This window comes from Ambystoma mexicanum, chromosome 3q (assembly GCF_040938575.1).
Source record: "Ambystoma mexicanum isolate Mex_15411 chromosome 3q, UKY_AmexF1_1, whole genome shotgun sequence".
Classification (NCBI taxonomy): Eukaryota; Metazoa; Chordata; class Amphibia; order Caudata; family Ambystomatidae; genus Ambystoma; species Ambystoma mexicanum.
In genome coordinates, this window is record NC_090926.1 from 1,269,134,055 (window position 1) to 1,269,153,347 (window position 19,293).

At 47.3% G+C, this 19,293-nt stretch overlaps 1 protein-coding gene across 18 annotated transcripts in view; it reads right to left on the bottom strand.

Moving 5' to 3' along the window:
- CACNA1A (calcium voltage-gated channel subunit alpha1 A) overlaps positions 1–19,293 on the bottom strand; it is a 2,932,691-nt gene that overhangs the window by 434,356 nt on the left and 2,479,042 nt on the right. For all 18 annotated transcript variants that reach the window (XM_069604327.1, XM_069604317.1, XM_069604315.1 and 15 more), the window contains one exon: positions 1,204–1,311. In XM_069604327.1, the coding sequence (XP_069460428.1) occupies positions 1,204–1,311 (108 nt within the window). The remainder of the gene's footprint in view (positions 1–1,203; positions 1,312–19,293) is intronic.

Genomic DNA, 19,293 nt, shown 5'->3' on the forward strand with positions numbered 1-19,293 from the left:
AGTATATTTACATATTGACCGCTGTAAGCATTATGTTAAGTTAGGATGAGAGTTGGGGGGAAAGCATTATACGGGGTAAGAAGAAGCTCCTTCCCTGGCATGTGGGCGGTGCATTAACCCAATCAGGAATGCTTCCACTGATTGAGGTGCTTTGATGCAAGGCGCTGGCGTTAGTGGCTGCCCATCACTGGCCAGCAGGTGGAGCTTGATCCAGATGTTGACTACTTCCACTAATTGAGCTGCTTTGATTCCAAATGGTGGGTTTAGAGGATGCCCAGGGCCCTGCTGGCAGGCAGTGAAGCTTGAGCCGGATCTTGACTTCCACTGATGGAGCTTCTTTGATGCTGGGGGAAGGGAAGGGTTAGAGGAAGCCCTTTCCCTGGGGGGGCGTTCAGAGCCTGAGTCTCTCAGCCAAGTAAGGGGGGGCTAGACCATGGATAGATTTAATGATTAGGACAGAAACTTAAGCAGGAATGATTTTGCATAGCGAGCCACACAGCATGATCTAGATAGGTTGCAGAGGGTGCATGTTGCAAAACTGAGAAGAGAAGAGGGGAAAGCTTAAGAGTAGGCTCATGAAGAATTCTTGACATAAAAAAGTGGAGGTTTTCAAAAGTAGGTCACACAATGTGCAATCAGGCAATGGTGCCCTGGACCAAGGAAACTGTTTGCACAAATTAATTGTGCTCACTTGGGAATAGTGGGTGTAACAGGTCATGCACAACCAGAAACATAAAAAAATAACAGTTGAAAGAGAAGGAAAACATGGAAGATATCCAGAAGGATGCGAACGCAACGGGAGTTTCTTAAAAAAGGAAAGCATGTCACTGCTGAAGTGCAACTCTGGCACAGAGTATCCATTCTCAACAAGTGGAAAACAAGTACTGAGAAAAGAAGGGCAACAATTTATGGGGAGGGCATGGTGAGACACGAGCATTCTAAAACATTTACACTGCATTATTCTTATTATATCACTATGCTCATCAATAGGGCTCTTTAGGTTTGACATGAGGACACTGAAAACCTAACAGTATATAGAAAGAGGGACAAGGGGTACAAGGGAGAATTATCACAACTACGAGATATTTCAGAATGTAAACGACAATTGTATCCTGGACAGAGAGTCAGAGGGTACGTCAAACGTATACACAGTGCATCTATTGATGTGCCCTAGTGACTGTGGCACGTGCATGTCAGTCTTACATTTGTGTGGTGTGACCAAGAGATCCAACGTCTTCTGCGACATGTTGGGCCATATGGCCATCATCTCCTTCCGAAGTTGTGAGTCCATCTGCTGCTTGTCCATCCCACCTACAGAAACAGATACAAAAAGTAGGAGTTATATAGGCATACACGTTAAAGGGAAGGTTGTGGCAGCAGGAGTTGTGGATTAGATTACAACACCATAAACTGCAACAAAACAAATACATTGTTAAACAGTCAATGCGGCTACACCATTCTGAAATGACATAGAATTTGATACTACCTCCCCCGTCAACAGCACTTCATGGCCATGACATGCATCTTCCCTCTTGCACCATTTCAGTCCCTGTGGTCACAACATTCTCCAAGCACAACACCCCTACACAGAGTACCCAAAAGACAATGGGATTAATTATGAGTTTGGAATGTGGCCAAAAACAGTGGTAATGCAGTGGTAACAGCAAAGTAGGCGGAATTAACACTAACGGAATTATCGGTGGTGGGGTCTAACACCACCACACCGCCACTTGTAATCCTTTGGTAATTCCGCCAGACCAAGGGGTGGTAATGGTAAATCCGTTTGGTGGTAATTCGGCAGCCTTACCGCTGAGATGCTACTGAACTTATAAAGAGGGACAATGACTATCTCATGCAACAGCACATGATGAGTGCAATCTTCCAAAAAACACTCCGGCACAGAGCCTTCACAGATAGCAGTTCAACTAAAAATGAACTAGACCACATTACTTCACAAACGGTGATGGGCTCCAAAATAGTGGCATGCACCAGCCCTTTGCTACCTGCCAAATCATTTCAGGAGTCTAAAAGAAACTGTTGGCTGGCCAGAAAATGAAAGAAACAAACACGACAAATAGGATTGTGTAATGGTGCTGAAATAGTTGTTGCTAATATTAACTAACTGGATGATATGCATTTGATCAATCTTGGAATGAATACTGCTCAAGCAATCCAGCAAGATTAAAAAACAAGACCTACAGACACTCTGCAGTGTTTGCATTAAACATTTAAGTGTCTTTTATCAGAATTTGAGCATGTTATCTGCAGGTTACATTTCCATGATGTCTGTATTTTGACGTTGCGCCGGACACCAACATTTTTACAGACGCTGCCCGCTATTACGACTGAACATGGAGATGGGAACTAACCCGTTTATCAGTGGTTAAAAGGAATACACCCAGATATCCTAGCACATTGACTATAGAATATGACAATCTGAGCACAAATTTAGATCATTATAATTCATTCAGCCCTGTTTGGAAAAAAGTCTGCTGGCCAAAACACGTGTAAACTGTAAAGTGCAACTTTTCTAAACATGATTTATGAATTGATTCAATCAACTAAAATCCCAGCTGAATAAACTATTTTTGGATAAATTATGGTTATTGTGGCCGGCGCAACGTCAAAATACAGACATTGTTGAAATGTAATATGTGAAGGAAGGAGCAGTCCTTTTTTGTGTTTTGAAGTGCGACAGACACACCTTACACTAGGTCCAGTCGCGAGCTGCCAGTCTATATACCCCACTACAAATCTTTATCTGCCTGTTACACACAAATATCTAAAGTGGGTACCTCACTGAGACATCTTTTTGAGGACTGAAACCAGTGGTTGGCTGTGACACACACACATGCATACACAGTCAGTATCATGACAAGGTACTGATGTTATATTAATTAACAGCTTTCTGGCATTTGATGTTTTAATCTGTGTTGTATTCCAGGTTAGGACATTCTAATGTGGGAGGTTTGGGTGTATATGTGATAGAAATTCCCAGTTTATTGAAATGCCCTTTAAGGTTAATCATTGTGTGAGGGTTTTTAGTACTTTTGCGTACTGTCTGCCTCAATTGAAGCGAGTGATAGGTCCATTCCTGCTTAATTTTTTAACTGAATTCAGGTGACTTGCTGGACTGCCCTTTGAGTAACATAATAACACATTACAATGCTCAAAAGGAGAAATTACTTACCGGCTGTGTTGTTCATATGGCTTATTCTCCCGCAGATTCCTCATCTGATAGATATCCCTTCCAGCATCAGCTGCTCGGAAGCTTTTCGACTGGGGGCTCAGTACAACTCGACATCGACGCTTCAGCTGCGCCAATCCTCGACTATGGATGTGATGTCAGCAGTACATTTATTGTGTCACTGAGCTCCCGTACCTCGGTTCCCCATCTTTTTTCTCACAAGGTCAGCAGCCGCAGAGGAAGAATCCATAAGGATTCAGCTTAATGAAATGCAAAAAAAGCATTGAAGCACCTTTTTGTAAGGGGCAGTCAACGTACTGAAAGCAACAGGCTGACAGTACACAACCAAGAAAGCACTGAGTGTGCCTAACATCCAATCGTCACAACCTCAAGTTGTCGTCCTACTAGCAGAGAGTAACTAGAAATTAGAATAGACCACTGTCATAGTGGGGAAGGATGTGAGAGTGATGAGGAATCTGCCGGAGAAGAATCCATAGAAAGAACCTTAACGGTAAGTAGTTTCTCCTATAATGGATTGTATTTTCCCGCAGATTCCTCATCCAATAGTCTCCCAAAGCAGTACAGAGTGTGAAGGAAAGTTGAAAGATTTCAGGCAACAAAGCTCTGCAACACCACTGTACATTAACGAGCATCAGAGCCATGTGTCACATCCAAGCAATAATACAAGGTGAACATCTCTCTCTCCCTTGAAACACCCATTTGCAATGTCGAAGATGTCGTTCACGCCACCAGTGGAATGAACTCTTGATGCCTGATGGGAATTATTTTCCCACTTTCTGGTAGCACAATGCAATGCAGAGAATGATCTTGCTTGTCTACTGTTGTATCTTTTCTAGACAGCGAGAAGGGCACAAAAGTTTGTTCATCACGCCTCAACTATGCCGTCCTGACTATGTAGAAGTGGAGCGCACTCTCCAGGTCCAGTCTGTGCAGCGTTTCCTCATCCTTAGAGGGGTGAGGTGGAGCAGCACTGGCAGGTCAATGCTCTGAGAACAGAGAAATTTAGGTGGACTTTAAGTAAGTAAGTAAGAGAATCCTTCTCTTTGAAAAAACTCAGGAGAGGTGGCCTGCAAGGTAGAGCGTGAAGCTCGCTCACACGTCTTTCAGAGGTGATTGCTACCCGGAAAGCTGTCTTAAGGTTGAGTAGCCTAATAGAGCAAGAACGCATGGGCTCAAATGGAGCCACCTTCAAAAAGGTCAGTACAAAATGTAGGTCCCAAAATGACTTACCTCTTGGTAATGTTCTTTCTGATGTATGTTCCTCCCACGGTTTCCTCGTCTATGATATCCCTATTTCAGCACAGCCGTTTTCTGCAAACCTTTCCACAGCCAGGGGGCGCAGCGCGGCCCCACATTGGCTCCGTCCAATGTCTCTATGCGCCCTGCGCTGGATGAGATGTCGAGCTAGTAGACCAAGTTACTTCTTACCTGGTAAAGTTCTTTCGACAGGATGTTCCTCCGACGTATTCCTTATCTTTGATAATACGTTTTCAGCTTGCTGGACTCGGAAATATTTTCTGTAGAGGGCGCTGCGCGTCGATGTCCGCCGAGTCGATGTCCTTCGACGGCCACCGTATCGGCGCCGACGTCACCATGCCCATAAATAGCCACGCGCTGCGTCCGTTGCTCAGTTCTGTTTTGTAGCATAAGAAAAGTCATGCCTGACTTGGTTAGTGACCTTGAAGGAGCGTAAGCTGCAACGACAAGGGACGTTATCACTGCGGGATGGTTGGGAGGGGCGATAAGGAATACGTCGGAGGAACATCCAGTCGAAAGAACGTTACCAGTTAAGAAGTAACTTGTTCTTCGAAGGGATTGTGTCCTCCGACGTATTCCTTATCTTTGATAGACTCCCATAGCAGTGGCATGTAATTGGAGGCGGGAGTGAGAGTGTTATGTATCCCTTTAGGGATGGACCGAATGTAATACGGCTTTGCCAAATCTGGTCTCTTGGGTAGTGGAGGAATCCAGATTGTAAAATCTTGTGAATGTATGTGCGGACGACCATGTGGCAGCCGCACGTATGTCCCGGACCGGTACCCCTCTTTGGAGAGCCGAAGAGGCTGCGATACCCCCGGTTGAATGAGCTTTGAGATTTTGGGGTGGCTCTTTCCCTGCTAGCCTATAACATTCCAGGATGGCCAAAATAATCCACCTGGAGATGGTCTGTTTTGTTATGGGTAGTCCCAACTTGTGACTTGTATATCCTACAAATAGTTGGTCTGCTTGCCTGATCCTAGCCATTCTGCTAATGTAAAAGCTGAGAGCTCGCCTAGGGTCCAGCCTATGTAGCCTTTCCTCCTCTTTCCCCGGATGGGGAGGAGGGTAGAACGAAGGCAAGGTAATTTTCTGAGTAATATGAAATTCAGAAACCACCTTTGGGAGGAAATTAGGCTTCACCTGTAGGACAACTTTGTCCTTGTGGAAGATTGTATGCAGGGGTTTACAGGAGAGAGCTTGTAGCTCGCTCACCCTCCTAGCAGATGTTAGTGCTACCAATAGGACAGTTTTAAGCGTGAGAAATCTCAGCACGCAAGAGTGAAGTGGTTCGAATGGAGTGCCCATTAAGAAGTGTAAGACTAAATTTAAATCCCATAAGGGAACCTGGAATGGTTTTGGAGGGTAAACATTAGTTAGTCCCTTGAGAAATTGTACCAATAGAGGAATTTTGAAATACGATGGTTCCTCCGCAGTGCGCTTGAAAATAGAAAGCGCTGCAAGATAGCCTTTTACAGTGCCCACCTGAAGGCCTGAGTTTGCCAAGTAGAGTAGAAACGATAACACCGTTGGTGTACCACATGAAAAGGGGTCGATATTCTTATCCCTACACCAGCTGCAAAATTTGTTCCAACGGCAGCGGTATAAAGACTTTGTTGCCGGTCTTCTGGCCGAAAGCAACACCTCCATGACGTCATCAGGGAGATCCCAATCCTTGTACCTCAACCTTTCAGAAGCCAAGCATGAAGGTTGAGGGTTCTGGTGTATGGATGGAGAACCTGACCTCCCTTCTGCGAGAGAAGATTCTCTTTGAGTGGAAGACGGTTTGGAGGACAAATGGACATATCTAGAAGATCCGGGTACCACGTTCTCCTGGCCCAATCCGGGGCAATTAGGATCATGGTTTTCCGGAATCTTCTCAACCTCCTGATCATTTGAGGAATAACAGGGACTGGAGGGAACGCGTAAAGGAGTGGAAACTCCCAGTCCACTACGAACGCATCTCCTAGAGCTCCTCTCGGGGGAAATTCCCTTGAACAGAACAGATCGCACTTCTTGTTTTTGCATGTGGCGAACAGATCTACCTGAGGGGTTCCCCAAAGGGTGAAGATCTCTTGAAGGACTTCCTGAGCTAGCTCCCACTCGTGGGAGACTGTGCTCTGCCTGCTCAGAGCGTCCGCTGTCAAGTTCTTCTCTCCGGCTAGGTGGACAGCCTATAGAGAGATTCCTTCTTGGATTGCCCAAAACCAGAGCTGCATCGCCTCTCTGCACAGTGGCAGTGATCCTACGCCTCCTCTTTTGTTGAGGTAGTGCATGGCCACCGTGTTGTCCGTCATTATCAGGACATTTCTTCCCTGTACTGATGGCAGGAAAGCTTTCAGCGCTAGTCTGATTGCTCTCAGCTCTAATAGGTTGATGTGTAGTCTGGACTCCGATGGAGACCAACGACCGCTGATGGTCAAGTCGTTGGCATGGGCTCCCCACCCCGTGAGTGAGGCGTCTGTGACTACTGTTATCTCCGGCCATGGTTGCCAAAACAGTTCTCCTTTCAAGATGTTCTCTGGATAGGCCCACCATTGAAGGTCGCGGGCTACCTTGTCCGGAATCCGGAGGAGATCTGTCATTCTCCCTGAGAATTGCGACCACTGACTTCTCAGTGCCCACTGAAGAGATCTCATTCTCAGGCGAGCCTCTGGCACAAGGAAGATGCAGGATGCCATGAGGCCTAGCAACCTCAAAAAGTCGAAGGCTGGGAGACGTTGGGCATTTTGAAACTTGGTGACCATCTGTAGAATATCTTGAGCCCTCAACTCTGGTGGCGAGGCTTTTCCCAGGGAAGTGTCCAGGACCGCTCCAATGAACTGGAGTCTCTGGGATGGTATCATCTGTGACTTCTTTAAATTGAGGGAGAAGCCCAGTCTGTGAAGGAAGTGGCAGACATAATCTAGCTGAGCCTGGGCCTGTTCCGAAGATACAGCCCTGATTAGCCAGTCGTCCATGTAGGGGTAGACGTGGATCCCTTCCCTCCTTAGACTCGCCGCCACTACCGACATCAGCTTGGTGAAGACCCTCGGGGCAGAGGTCAGCCCAAATGGCAGAACTCGAAATTGATAATGAGAGTCGCCAATTGCGCACCTCAGGTATTTCCTGTGTTTGAGATGGACTGGCACATGGAAATTAGCATCCTGAAGGTCCAGAGATACCAGCCAGTCCTGGAGCTGGAGGGCCTGAAGGATCTGAGAGAGAGTTACCATCTTGAACTTGTCCTTCCTGAGGAACTTGTTCAATTCTCGTAAGCCCAGGATGGGTTTCGGTCCTCCGTCCTTCTTTGGTATGAGAAAGTAGGGGGAGTACCAGCCCTTGTTCCTTTCCGCTACAGGTACCGGTTCTATGGCACCTTTCTCTAGCAGGTCTATAATTTCCTGCAAGAGGAGCGGATCTGAAACTTTCAGAGAGCTGTTCCCCGGTGGATGACTCTGAGGAATGTGTAGAAAGGGTAGGCAGTAACCTTGGGCAACTGTTTCCAATGCCCAAGCATCTGACATTATAGCCTGCCATTCCGTCAGATGGTGAGTTAACCTGCCCCCTACAGGTGTATTGTGTGGAAAGGCCTCAGAGTGGTTTGGGGGCGGCTGATGCAGATGCTGAGGGTAAAGTGGCACCTGCTGCTGCTGCGGCCTTAGTACTTTTGACCCGTCCACCTCGGGTGGATCTCCTTTGGCCTCTTTGAGCCGGCTGTCCTCTGCCTTTCCCGAATGCGGAATAATAGCGAAAGGACTTTCCTCTTCCAGAGGTTCCTGAGGGGCGAAAAGAAGGTTGGCGGATAGCAGCTCCTAAAGATTTTGCTGCTGCTTTAGAAGTCTGTAACTTTTCCAGACTGTCATCAGCCTTTTTCCCGAATAATGAAGAGCCGTCAAAGGGCATATTCAAAAGTCTGGCCTGTACATCTGGAGCAAAGCCCGACTTTCGCAACCACGCATGCCTGCGGATTGACGTACTTGCCGCCATGGCCCTGCTGATACCATATTTAATAATGTTAAGGAAGGCTTCCTTTTCCTCTCCTTCCCGCTGATGAAGCACACTCCCACAGTGTGTGACAGTGTGTGACTGAACCTGGCGAGCGTACAGGTGGCGTTGATGGACTTCAACGCCATACTATAGGCAGAGAAAACTTTTTTTGCCATAGAGTCGTACCTCTTGTCATCTCTATCCTGTGGGACAGTAGGGTAAGCGGTCCTACTGCTAGATGAAGTTGCCGCTTGAACCACCAGGCTCTCTGGAGTTGGGTGTTTTGACAAGTATTCAGGGTCAGCAGCCGCTACCCTATATTTGGTTGACAATCTTATATTGACTGCAGGGGTAACTTCGGGAGTTTCCCAATTAGATGCAATTTTCCTTTGTAAGGCTGCATGGAAGGGGAACACTGAGTCCTCCTGTGGGCCTTTGTCTAATATATCTGTTAGGTCGTCCTGTTGAAAAACAGGTGAAGGCGCGACCAACCCATAAACTCAATAATTCTTGCCATCAGGGTTCTATAGGGTGTTTCGGCATGTTCCCCTGGGTCTGGCTTAACAAATTCCACTTCTGGGGAAGTGTCCAGCCCACTTGCCTCGTGTAGTGACTCCTGTAGGTCCTTCAGCCTTCTTTCCTCAGAGGTGAAATCCTCTGCAATAGGCGGTGTGGTCCTCTGTAACCCAAATGTTTCCTGGTCAGAATCTTCCCCCTCTTCATAAATTAAAGAAAGTCCAGGGTACTCTGACCTCTGAAATGGAGTAAAACCCATCTCTAAGGCAGAAGGAGCCAAACTCGTCGTTATTGGACGAGAAAACGTCAATGTCGTCGACACCGATGTAACAGGTTTCAAAGGCGCCGAAAACGGCGTCGAAAAAACTGGAAGGGGTCTCGAAGAACTCGAGAGGATCGGGATCCTACTCGAGGGCCTCGACGACAGTCGCGGTGTCGTGCCGGAGGCCCTTGAAATCACTGTTGGCTGTGGAGTGGCCTTGGTCCTCTCTTTCATCGGCGTCGACGTCGGCGTCGACGATGGCGTCGAGTCGATCGACCGATGCATCGAGGAACCCTTCGACAACAGCGTCGATGGCGCCGATCCGTGCGTCGAAGGAATGTTCAACGACGGCGTCGAAGATGGTGCCTTCTTACCCGATGGCTCATGGCGCTCTCGGGTGGAATGTTTCACCGGGTGCTGTGACTCGTGGCGTTTTGATTTTTTGGGTTTTTCACCCGGGGTATCACCCTCAGCTGTCTTCGAGGGGGTCGAGGCCGCGTTCTCGAAGACGCTTAACATTTTCTTTCTGAATTCCTTCCACTCAGCTTGAGAACTGTGTTTAGTGGGACAGGAGACCCTTTCTGGGGATGCAGAAGACGACGAGGAATGGGACTTTCGACGTCTCTTTTTTGAGTGTCTTCATCTCGACGAATGGTGGGAACTGCTTCGAGATCTAGAATGGGAATGTCTTCGACGGCGAGGAGACGAATGCCTTGACTCAGCCGACGAAACTTTCGAGGAGGTTTTGGTTGACTTACCTCTCTCGAGCTTCCCCTTGCGCTCCTTCAAGGCTTTCGCCGTCATGGACATGCAGTCCTCACACTCCGAACAATGGTGCTCGGATCCCAAGCACCATAAGCAGATTCTGTGTTGATCCGTTCTTGACATTTGTTTACCGCAGTCTCGACATTTCTTGAAGCCGGATCGCGGCGGCGTCGTTTCTGATGAAGAAGCCATCGAGAATGATAAGGTATTTTCGAGTAGAAATAGATAGTTATCCTGACTGAACTGAGCAACGACGTTCCGAGGCCCCACGAAGCGCGGAAAAACGGAACTGAGCAACGGACGCAGCGCGTGGCTATTTATGGGCATGGTGACGTCAGCGCCGATACGGTGGCCGTCGAAGCACATCGACTCAGCGAACGTCGATGCGCAGCACCCTCTACAGAAAAAATTTCCGAGGCCAGCAAGCTGAAAACATATTATCAAAGATAAGGAATACGTCGGAGGACACAATCCCTTCGAATGGGATACATTACTCACCGTAATCGTATTTCTGATGCTTGTATCTGCTTAGATTCACATGATAGGCCGACATCTAGTGGAAGCTGCGGAGTATTACAGTTTGTTTTTCGAAACTAGAAAATGGGCGTCGACACAGGGCGTGCCAGTAATACTATCCCTAGTGTGATGTCCACTGTACCCAAGATCCCTCACGCGTCTAGGATCCTCAGATTGTATTTTTTCTGACATGAGGTAGCATGAGGAGTAGCGTGAGTGCAGATAATCCAAGCAGATAGATAGAAAGGTAAGACTACAAGCAATCATGCGCCTTCTCTCAGAGGGGAGGAAGGGTGGGTTGCATGTGAATCTAAGCAGATACAAGCATCAGAAATACGATTACGGTGAGTAATGTATCCCTTCTGAGGTTTGTGGAATCTGCTTAGATCACATGCTGTGCATAGATTAGCGAGCAGTACCTGAAGAAGGAGGTGGGATGTGAGAAGGGTCATGAGCAAATAAGTGTCTTAGAACCGCTTGTCCCACTTGTGTATCTGCCGTGGAATGGGTGTCAATGCAGTAATGCTGAGTAAAAGTGTGAATAGAGCTCCAAGTAGCTGCTTTGCAAATGGTGTCAAAGGGTACATTTGCAATGAAAGCCAGAGTGGCCCCAATGCCTCTTGTAGAGTGGGCTCTTGGCGTGAAAGGCAGAGTCTTTTCAGAGAGTGAGTAACACAGCTGGATACAGTTAATAATCCACTTCGAGATGGCACCTTTAGAGACGCGATCCCCCTCTCTGCCTGTAGCTACGGAGACAAAACAGCTGATCTGTATTCCTTAGCCGTCTGGTTTTATTTACATAGTAGAGGACCGCCCTACGCACATCTAGGGTGTGTAGTTTCACCTCAGCCGAGCTTTGAGGGTCCTGGAAGAAAGCCGGAAGCTCGATGGACTGGTTTACGTGGAATTTAGATATAAACTTAGGTGAGAACCTAGGGTGTGTGCGTAAAACCAGTTTGTTTTATGGACAGTAAAGAAGGGATCCTGCACTGAGAGACCCTGAATTTCACTGACCCTTCTTATAGAAGTAATAGCTACTAAGAAGGCCATTTTATAAGTCAGGTGTTTGAGACTGCTTTTATGCATGGGCTCGAAAGGGGGGGCCATGAGCTTAGATAGCACCACATTAAGGTCCCACCCTGGTGGTGGGTTTGAATTAGGAGGGTGAAGTCTCTTTACTCCTTCCATGAAGGCTTTAACTACTGGTACTTTCCACCACGAGACCTTGTTATGGGAAGTGGTGTATGCCGACAGGGCTGCCAGGTGTACTTTCAGTGTGGAGCATGTATGTAACAATAGTGGAAGGAGTGCAATCAACTGGGTTGATTTGTTTACTCTGGCACCAGATAACAAATCTCTTCCACTTGTCAAAGTAGCAGTGCCTTGTGTTTGGTTTCCTAGATTCCTTTAGGATGTCCATACACCTATGTGGTAAATTGAGATGTCCAAACTCTATAACCTCAGGAGCCATGCTGCCAGGTTCATTGAGTTGGGTTGCTGATGCACTGTTTGACCTTGGTGCTGGGACACTAGGTTGTACCAGGCCGGAAGTTTGATGGGCTCGCACACTGCCATCCTGCGTAAGTGTGGGAACCACGGTTGTCTTGCCCACATGGGAGCAACTAGGACGAGCGTCATTGACTCTCTGTTCATCTTGTTGACCACCTTCCTGATGAGAGGAGTTGGTGGAAAAGCGTACGCAAACATCCCTGACCAGTTCATCCACAGGGCCTTCCCCTGGGAGTCTGGTTGGGGGAACCTGGATGCAAATCCTGGGCATTGTCTGTTTTCGCTTGTGGCGAATAAGTCTATAGTGGGGAAACCCCAATGAGAGAAGATATCTTCTACGACCTCTCTGTGTAGAACCCATTCGTGTTCCTCTGGGAGGGAGTCTCTGCTCAGAGCATCCGCTAGGGAATTGAGCTCCCCTGGAACATGTTGTGATGACAGGAAGATGTTCCGTCTGAGTGCCCATATCCAGATTTTCTGGGCAAGCTTGGACAGATTTGGCGAACGAGTCCCTCCTTGCTTGTTCAGGTAGAACATGGCTGTCGTGCTGTCCGTCTGGATTTGCACTGACAGGTTTAGTAGGTAGGGCTCGAACGCTAGAAGCGCTCTGAATACTGCCAGAAGCTCTAGCAGGTTGATGTGGTTCTTGGCCACTGAGGGAGACCAGAGACCCTGAGCTCTGTGGTGGAGATGGTGAGCTCCCCACCCCGTCAGGCATGCATCGGTAGTGACTACTGCCTGTACTACGGGATCGTAAAAGGGTTTCCCCTGTGCAAGATTCTCTCTTGTCCACCAGTGAAGGCTTTGTACCAGTGTTGGCGAAACAACCACTAGATCGTCCCACTGACCACTTGCCTGAGACCACTGTTTCGCCAACCATTCCTGCATGGGACGCATGCGCAGGCGCGCATGGGGGACCAGGTAAATACATGACGCCATCATGCCCAGCAAACGCATAGCTTTACGTACCGTTATTTGGTGACCGGACTGAAATTTGCGGAATTTGCAGTAGTATATTCCGAATTCTTTCCTCTGAAGGAAATGTCAACCCCTCTTGAGTATCTAGGATTGCTCCTAGGAACTGTTTGGAGGTGCTTGGCACCAGGCTTGACTTTTTCTCGTTGATTGAGAAGCCTAATTCGTGGAGGAGGTCAATAGTCCTTTGAATGTTTGTCCTTCAAATTACTGGGGTTTCCCCCGTTATGAGCCAGTCGTCCAGATAAGGGTACACCGGGATTGCCTCCCTGCGTAGGTGTGCAGCCGCCACCGCCAGTAACTTGGTGAATACCCTTGGTGCCAAAGCTATCCCGAAGGGCAGTACCTTGAACTGGTAGTGCCGACTGTACACTTTGAAGCACAAGTACCTTCTGTGCGCTGGGAACATGGAAATATGAAAATAGGCATCTTTCATATCCAAGGTTGCCATGTAATCCCCCTTTTTTGGGAGGGGGATTACCTCTTGTAGCGTAGTCATTCGAAACCTTTGGGGCTTGACATACTTGTTGGCAGGCCGTAAATCCAATACTGGGCGTATTGTCAAATCTTTTTTTGGCACAAGGAAGTAAGTTGAATAAATACCCTTGTTTACCTGGTGTCCCGGGACGAGTTCTATCGCGTCCTTTGCTAGCAGATTGGCGATCTCCTCGAGGAGAATCTTCTGATGTTCTAAAGAGTGTACTCTTTGTCGTGGAGGATGGTTCCGGGGACGCTGCAGTAGTTCTATACAGTACCCTGCGGATACTGTTGACAGCACCCATCTGTCTGATGTGATCCCTTCCCAAGCCTGGGTGAAGTTGGAAATGCGTCCCCCTACTGGGGTTGCGTGAGAAGGGACCCTGAACTGAGCGTCACTGCTTTGGTGGAGGCGTGCCGCCTCCTCTACTGGGGCTGCCTCTGCCTTTATCACGTCCTCTCCTATTACCCCTGCCGTAACCCTGGGTAGACTGTTGGCTGTTGTTGTTCCACTGTGTACCCTGCCCCTGGGAATAGTTTGATCCTCTCTGGGAATTTTGGCCGCGTGGGCGACGAAAATTTCCATTCCCTCTCTGGTTAGGGGGTTTATTGGTTAACTGGCCAAGGGACTTGATTGTCTCATATTCGTCCTTGGCATTCTTCAGCGCGTCCTCGACCGCCTTACCAAACAACAGATCGGCTTCCACCGGTTTGTCCAACAATGATGCCTGGGTTTCTGCCTTAAAACCAGACTGCCGTAACCATGCATGTCTCTTGATAACAGTACCTTCTGCAATCAACCAGAATTAAATTCCATTTTTGAGGGGCACGCACATCAAAACTAGAGCCCTTAAAGGACTTTAGTATAAAACGGGGCTGCTAAAGAGTCTGAGAATTATTACATCGCAATGCTTTCGTTTTTGTCAGATGAGAAATCCGATCAGATAAATAATGAGGTGCAGTTGAATTCAGACAAACGTCAGAGTAAGTATATTTTTGTATCCGATCGGTTGCTTCACAGGCAACTAATGTAGTTTTCTCCTAAATTCAGACACGTGATCCATTGTTGAAAGACCAAATACAGCTCTAACTGCCACGTTCTGAGAGATCTGGAGAAGGTTAATATTCGACTGTGAAGAGCCTGTGAGTAAGCTATTGCAATAGTCTAATCGGGAATTAATGAATGCAGTAGCCAGTAAAGCTCTGTTTTTCAAAGAAATGAAGGGTCTGATTTGGTGGAGAAGCCTCGTTAAGTACCCACAAGAGGACCTCACCGATGCAACATGTTGTTCATTGATAGTTCAGGTTCAAACACAACCCCCAGAGTTTTAACCTTAGAAGTTACTGGAATCAGACAGCCCACAATATTGAAATGGGAGTACCTTGGATCAAGAGCCGATGCCACTATAAGCAGCTCTGTTGTTATTCAATGCAAGTGAGTTAAGGGCCATCCAATTTTGCAACTCATTGTAGACTGCACAGATATGCTCGACATCCATGTCATAAGTCCCTGTGAGCTCAAACAGGACCTGGGTGTCGTCTGCTTAATTTGTGTAGACGACACCCAGAGTATCCAAAAGATCCAGGAGTGGTCTAATATACACATTAAATGATGTGGGGGACAAACATGAGCCCTGTGGAACTCCGCATCGGGATATAATTGAAGTAGCCTATACACTACAAACCACCACTCTAGAGGATCTAGGTCTCAAACGGGACGAAGTCCATAGGGCAGCCTGTTCAGAGCATTTAGCAACAGTTATCATTCTGTCATGGAGTAGATGATGGATGATGGTCTATCAAGTCAAACGCTAAAGAGAGGTCCAAAAGCAGAAACAGGGCAAGATGGCCCTCTCCGCCACGTTTGAAATATTCTATATGAGATCCAGAAGCACGTTCTCAGTCCCGTGTTGGGCTCTGAAACTGGACTGTCTCAGTGCCAGTATATTATTTGCCTCTATATGATTTTGTAGTTGCTTATTTGCAACCTTATCTATTATCTTAAGCAAGAAAGTAACTTAAGAGATAGGGCGATAGTTCCCTGCCATTTGTGGGTCCATAGTGGCCTTTTTCAGAAGTGGCGTAACCCACGCATTTTTCAATAGGGTTGGAACCGTTCCTTCCAAAAAAGATATATTAATCATTTTCATGATGCTAATATATCAACATATCCTTTAATAAGATTAGGTGGACAGGGATCTCCCAGGCAAGAAGTGGGTTTTATATTTATGATAATGTCCTTAATCTCTCGTTCTGTGCACAGACTAAAATCAAAAGTAGGGCAAGAAGAATCTGTATTGATAATAGTAGTTGTTCTATCAGGGATGGATCCTTGCACTGTATAATATTAGCCAGTTGTATACTGATTTTATGTTGATGGACTGAGATTTTACCAGAGAATTTATCCTGAATAAGCTGACACCAGGCATTATCTTTCGTAATAGGCTGGAAAGTCGATGTATTACTTTCAAATTCCTTTAAAATCTTAAAATATTCACGAGAAGATTTTGCTCCACTGATGCGAGTATAACGATTTTGTGTCTTGAGCTCATTTATAGTAGCTTTATAACCGTATGCTGCAGTTTTCTGTGGGCAAGGTTTTTTCCACCATTCACGCTCCCAGGCCCTCTTAAGTTTCCTTGCTTCCATAACAGATTCACTGAAACATTTTTTTTGAGGGTTTCAGTTTTCTTGTGCAAGGTTCTTTCAGGAGCTATGTTATCCATTATAATTTGTAGGGAGTCCACTGTGTGATGGGTCATCATATATGTCAATCCTACCCAGAGTTACAGCAAGGAAATTAGAAAAATCATCAGTTGAGATGTTTTTAAGTTTCCTATATTTAGTTTCGACCCATGGGTTATAATCCAATCTAAGAGGAGCAACTGGGGCGTCCAATTTACAGGAAATTAATAAATGGGCCGACCATGGGCAAGATTGAATATGTATACTGGGGTTTGGGATATTTTGAACAAGTATTCAATCCAATATATGACCACCTAAGTGAGTTTTTTGATCCACAAGCTGGGCAAAACCTAAAATATCCAGGGCCGAAAGCAGTGAAAGCACAGTTGGATCATTATCATCTGCTGCCCATAGATTGAAATTCCCCAGAATAATAGTATGCCAGTTCATTTTTGTGAGCCTATTGACTAATGCTAAGAGCTGTTCTTCAAATCGTGGGAGTGGTTGAGGAGGTTTATACAGCAAAAGAATGGGAAAAGAAATAGACACACTGTGGTCAATTTTCAATTTAACAACCAAGTTCTCACATCCTTCCAAAGGGGAGACCAGGGTGGAATGAAAGTCAAGATTATATTTTACTATCAAAGCCACTCCCCCACCTCTTTTCCCAGTCCTATCTGCTCTAAATATGTTATAACCCGAAGGTGTAGCATTACTTGCAGATATTTGTGAAGTGTTGTGTAGCCATGTTTCGGCTATAGCAAATATACGGAGAAGTGGGAGGACAAGTGGTCCTTTGTGGTGCTTTCGTGGTGCATTCTAAGTATTTTTGCAGTTACCATCATTTGGAGGCGGAGCTTTGCACCCGTGAGCAGCAGCAGACTCTACAAAATACCATTTCCAGCGCGGAGCGCGCGCGGAGAAGTGGGAGGACAAGTGGTCCTTTGTGGTGCTTTCGTGGTGCATTCTAAGTATTTTTGCAGTTACCATCATTTGGAGGCGGAGCTTTGCACCCGTGAGCAGCAGCAGACTCTACAAAATACCATTTCCAGCGTGGAGCGCGCGCGGAGAAGTGGGAGGACAAGTGGTCCTTTGTGGTGCTTTCGTGGTGCATTCTAAGTATTTTTGCAGTTACCATCATTTGGAGGCGGAGCTTTGCACCCGTGAGCAGCAGCAGACTCTACAAAATACCATTTCCAGCGCGGAGCGCGCGCAGAGAAGTGGGAGGACAAGTGGTCCTTTGTGGTGTTTTCGTGGTGCATTCTAAGTATTTTTGCAGTTACCATCATTTGGAGGCAGAGCTTTGCACCCGTGAGCAGCAGCAGACTCTACAAAATACCATTTCCAGCGCGGAGCGCGCGCGGAGAAGTGGGAGGACAAGTGGTCCTTTGTGGTGCTTTCGTGGTGCATTCTAAGTATTTTTGCAGTTACCATCATTTGGAGGCGAAGCTTTGCACCCGTGAGCAGCAGCAGACTCTACAAAATACCATTTCCAGCGCGGAGCGCGCGCGGAGAAGTGGGAGGACAAGTGGTCCTTTGTGGTGCTTTCCTGGTGCATTCTAAGTATTTTTGCAGTTACCATCATTTGGAGGCGGAGCTTTGCACCCGTGAGCAGCAGCAGACTCTACAAAATACCATTTCCAGCGTGGAGCGCGCGCGGAGAAGTGGGAGGACAAGTGGTCCTTTGTGGTGCTTTCGTGGTGCATTCTAAGTATTTTTGCAGTTACCATCATTTGGAGGTGGAGCTTTGCACCCGTGAGCAGCAGCAGACTCTACAAAATACCATTTCCAGCGCGGAGCGCGCGCAGAGAAGTGGGAGGACAAGTGGTCCTTTGTGGTGTTTTCGTGGTGCATTCTAAGTATTTTTGCAGTTACCATCATTTGGAGGCAGAGCTTTGCACCCGTGAGCAGCAGCAGACTCTACAAAATACCATTTCCAGGCCGGAGCGCGCGCGGAGAAGTGGGAGGACAAGTGGTCCTTTGTGGTGCTTTCGTGGTGCATTCTAAGTATTTTTGCAGTTACCATCATTTGGAGGCGAAGCTTTGCACCCGTGAGCAGCAGCAGACTCTACAAAATACCATTTCCAGCGCGGAGCGCGCGCGGAGAAGTGGGAGGACAAGTGGTCCTTTGTGGTGCTTTCGTGGTGCATTCTAAGTATTTTTGCAGTTACCATCATTTGGAGGCGAAGCTTTGCACCCGTGAGCAGCAGCAGACTCTACAAAATACCATTTCCAGCGCGGAGCGCGCGCGGAGAAGTGGGAGGACAAGTGGTCCTTTGTGGTGCTTTCGTGGTGCATTCTAAGTATTTTTGCAGTTACCATCATTTGGAGGCGGAGCTTTGCACCCGTGAGCAGCAGCAGACTCTACAAAATACCATTTCCAACGCAGAGCGCGCGCGGAGAAGTGGGAGGACAAGTGGTCCTTTGTGGTGCTTTCGTGGTGCATTCTAAGTATTTTTGCAGTTACCATCATTTGGAGGCGGAGCTTTGCACCCGTGAGCAGCAGCAGACTCTACAAAATACCATTTCCAGCGCGGAGCGCGCGCAGAGAAGTGGGAGGACAAGTGGTCCTTTGTGGTGTTTTCGTGGTGCATTCTAAGTATTTTTGCAGTTACCATCATTTGGAGGCAGAGCTTTGCACCCGTGAGCAGCAGCAGACTCTAAAAAATACCATTTCCAGCGCGGAGCGCGCGCGGAGAAGTGGGAGGACAAGTGGTCCTTTGTGGTGCTTTCGTGGTGCATTCTAAGTATTTTTGCAGTTTCATCATTTGGAGGCGAAGCTTTGCACCCGTGAGCAGCAGCAGACTCTACAAAATACCATTTCCAGCGCGGAGCGCGCGCGGAGAAGTGGGAGGACAAGTGGTCCTTTGTGGTGCTTTTGTGGTGCATTCTAAGTATTTTTGCAGTTACCATCATTTGGAGGCGGAGCTTTGCACCCGTGAGCAGCAGCAGACTCTACAAAATACCATTTCCAACGCAGAGCGCGCGCGGAGAAGTGGGAGGACAAGTGGTCCTTTGTGGTGCTTTCGTGGTGCATTCTAAGTATTTTTGCAGTTACCATCATTTGGAGGCGGAGCTTTGCACCCGTGAGCAGCAGCAGACTCTACAAAATACCATTTCCAGCGTGGAGCGCGCGCGGAGAAGTGGGAGGACA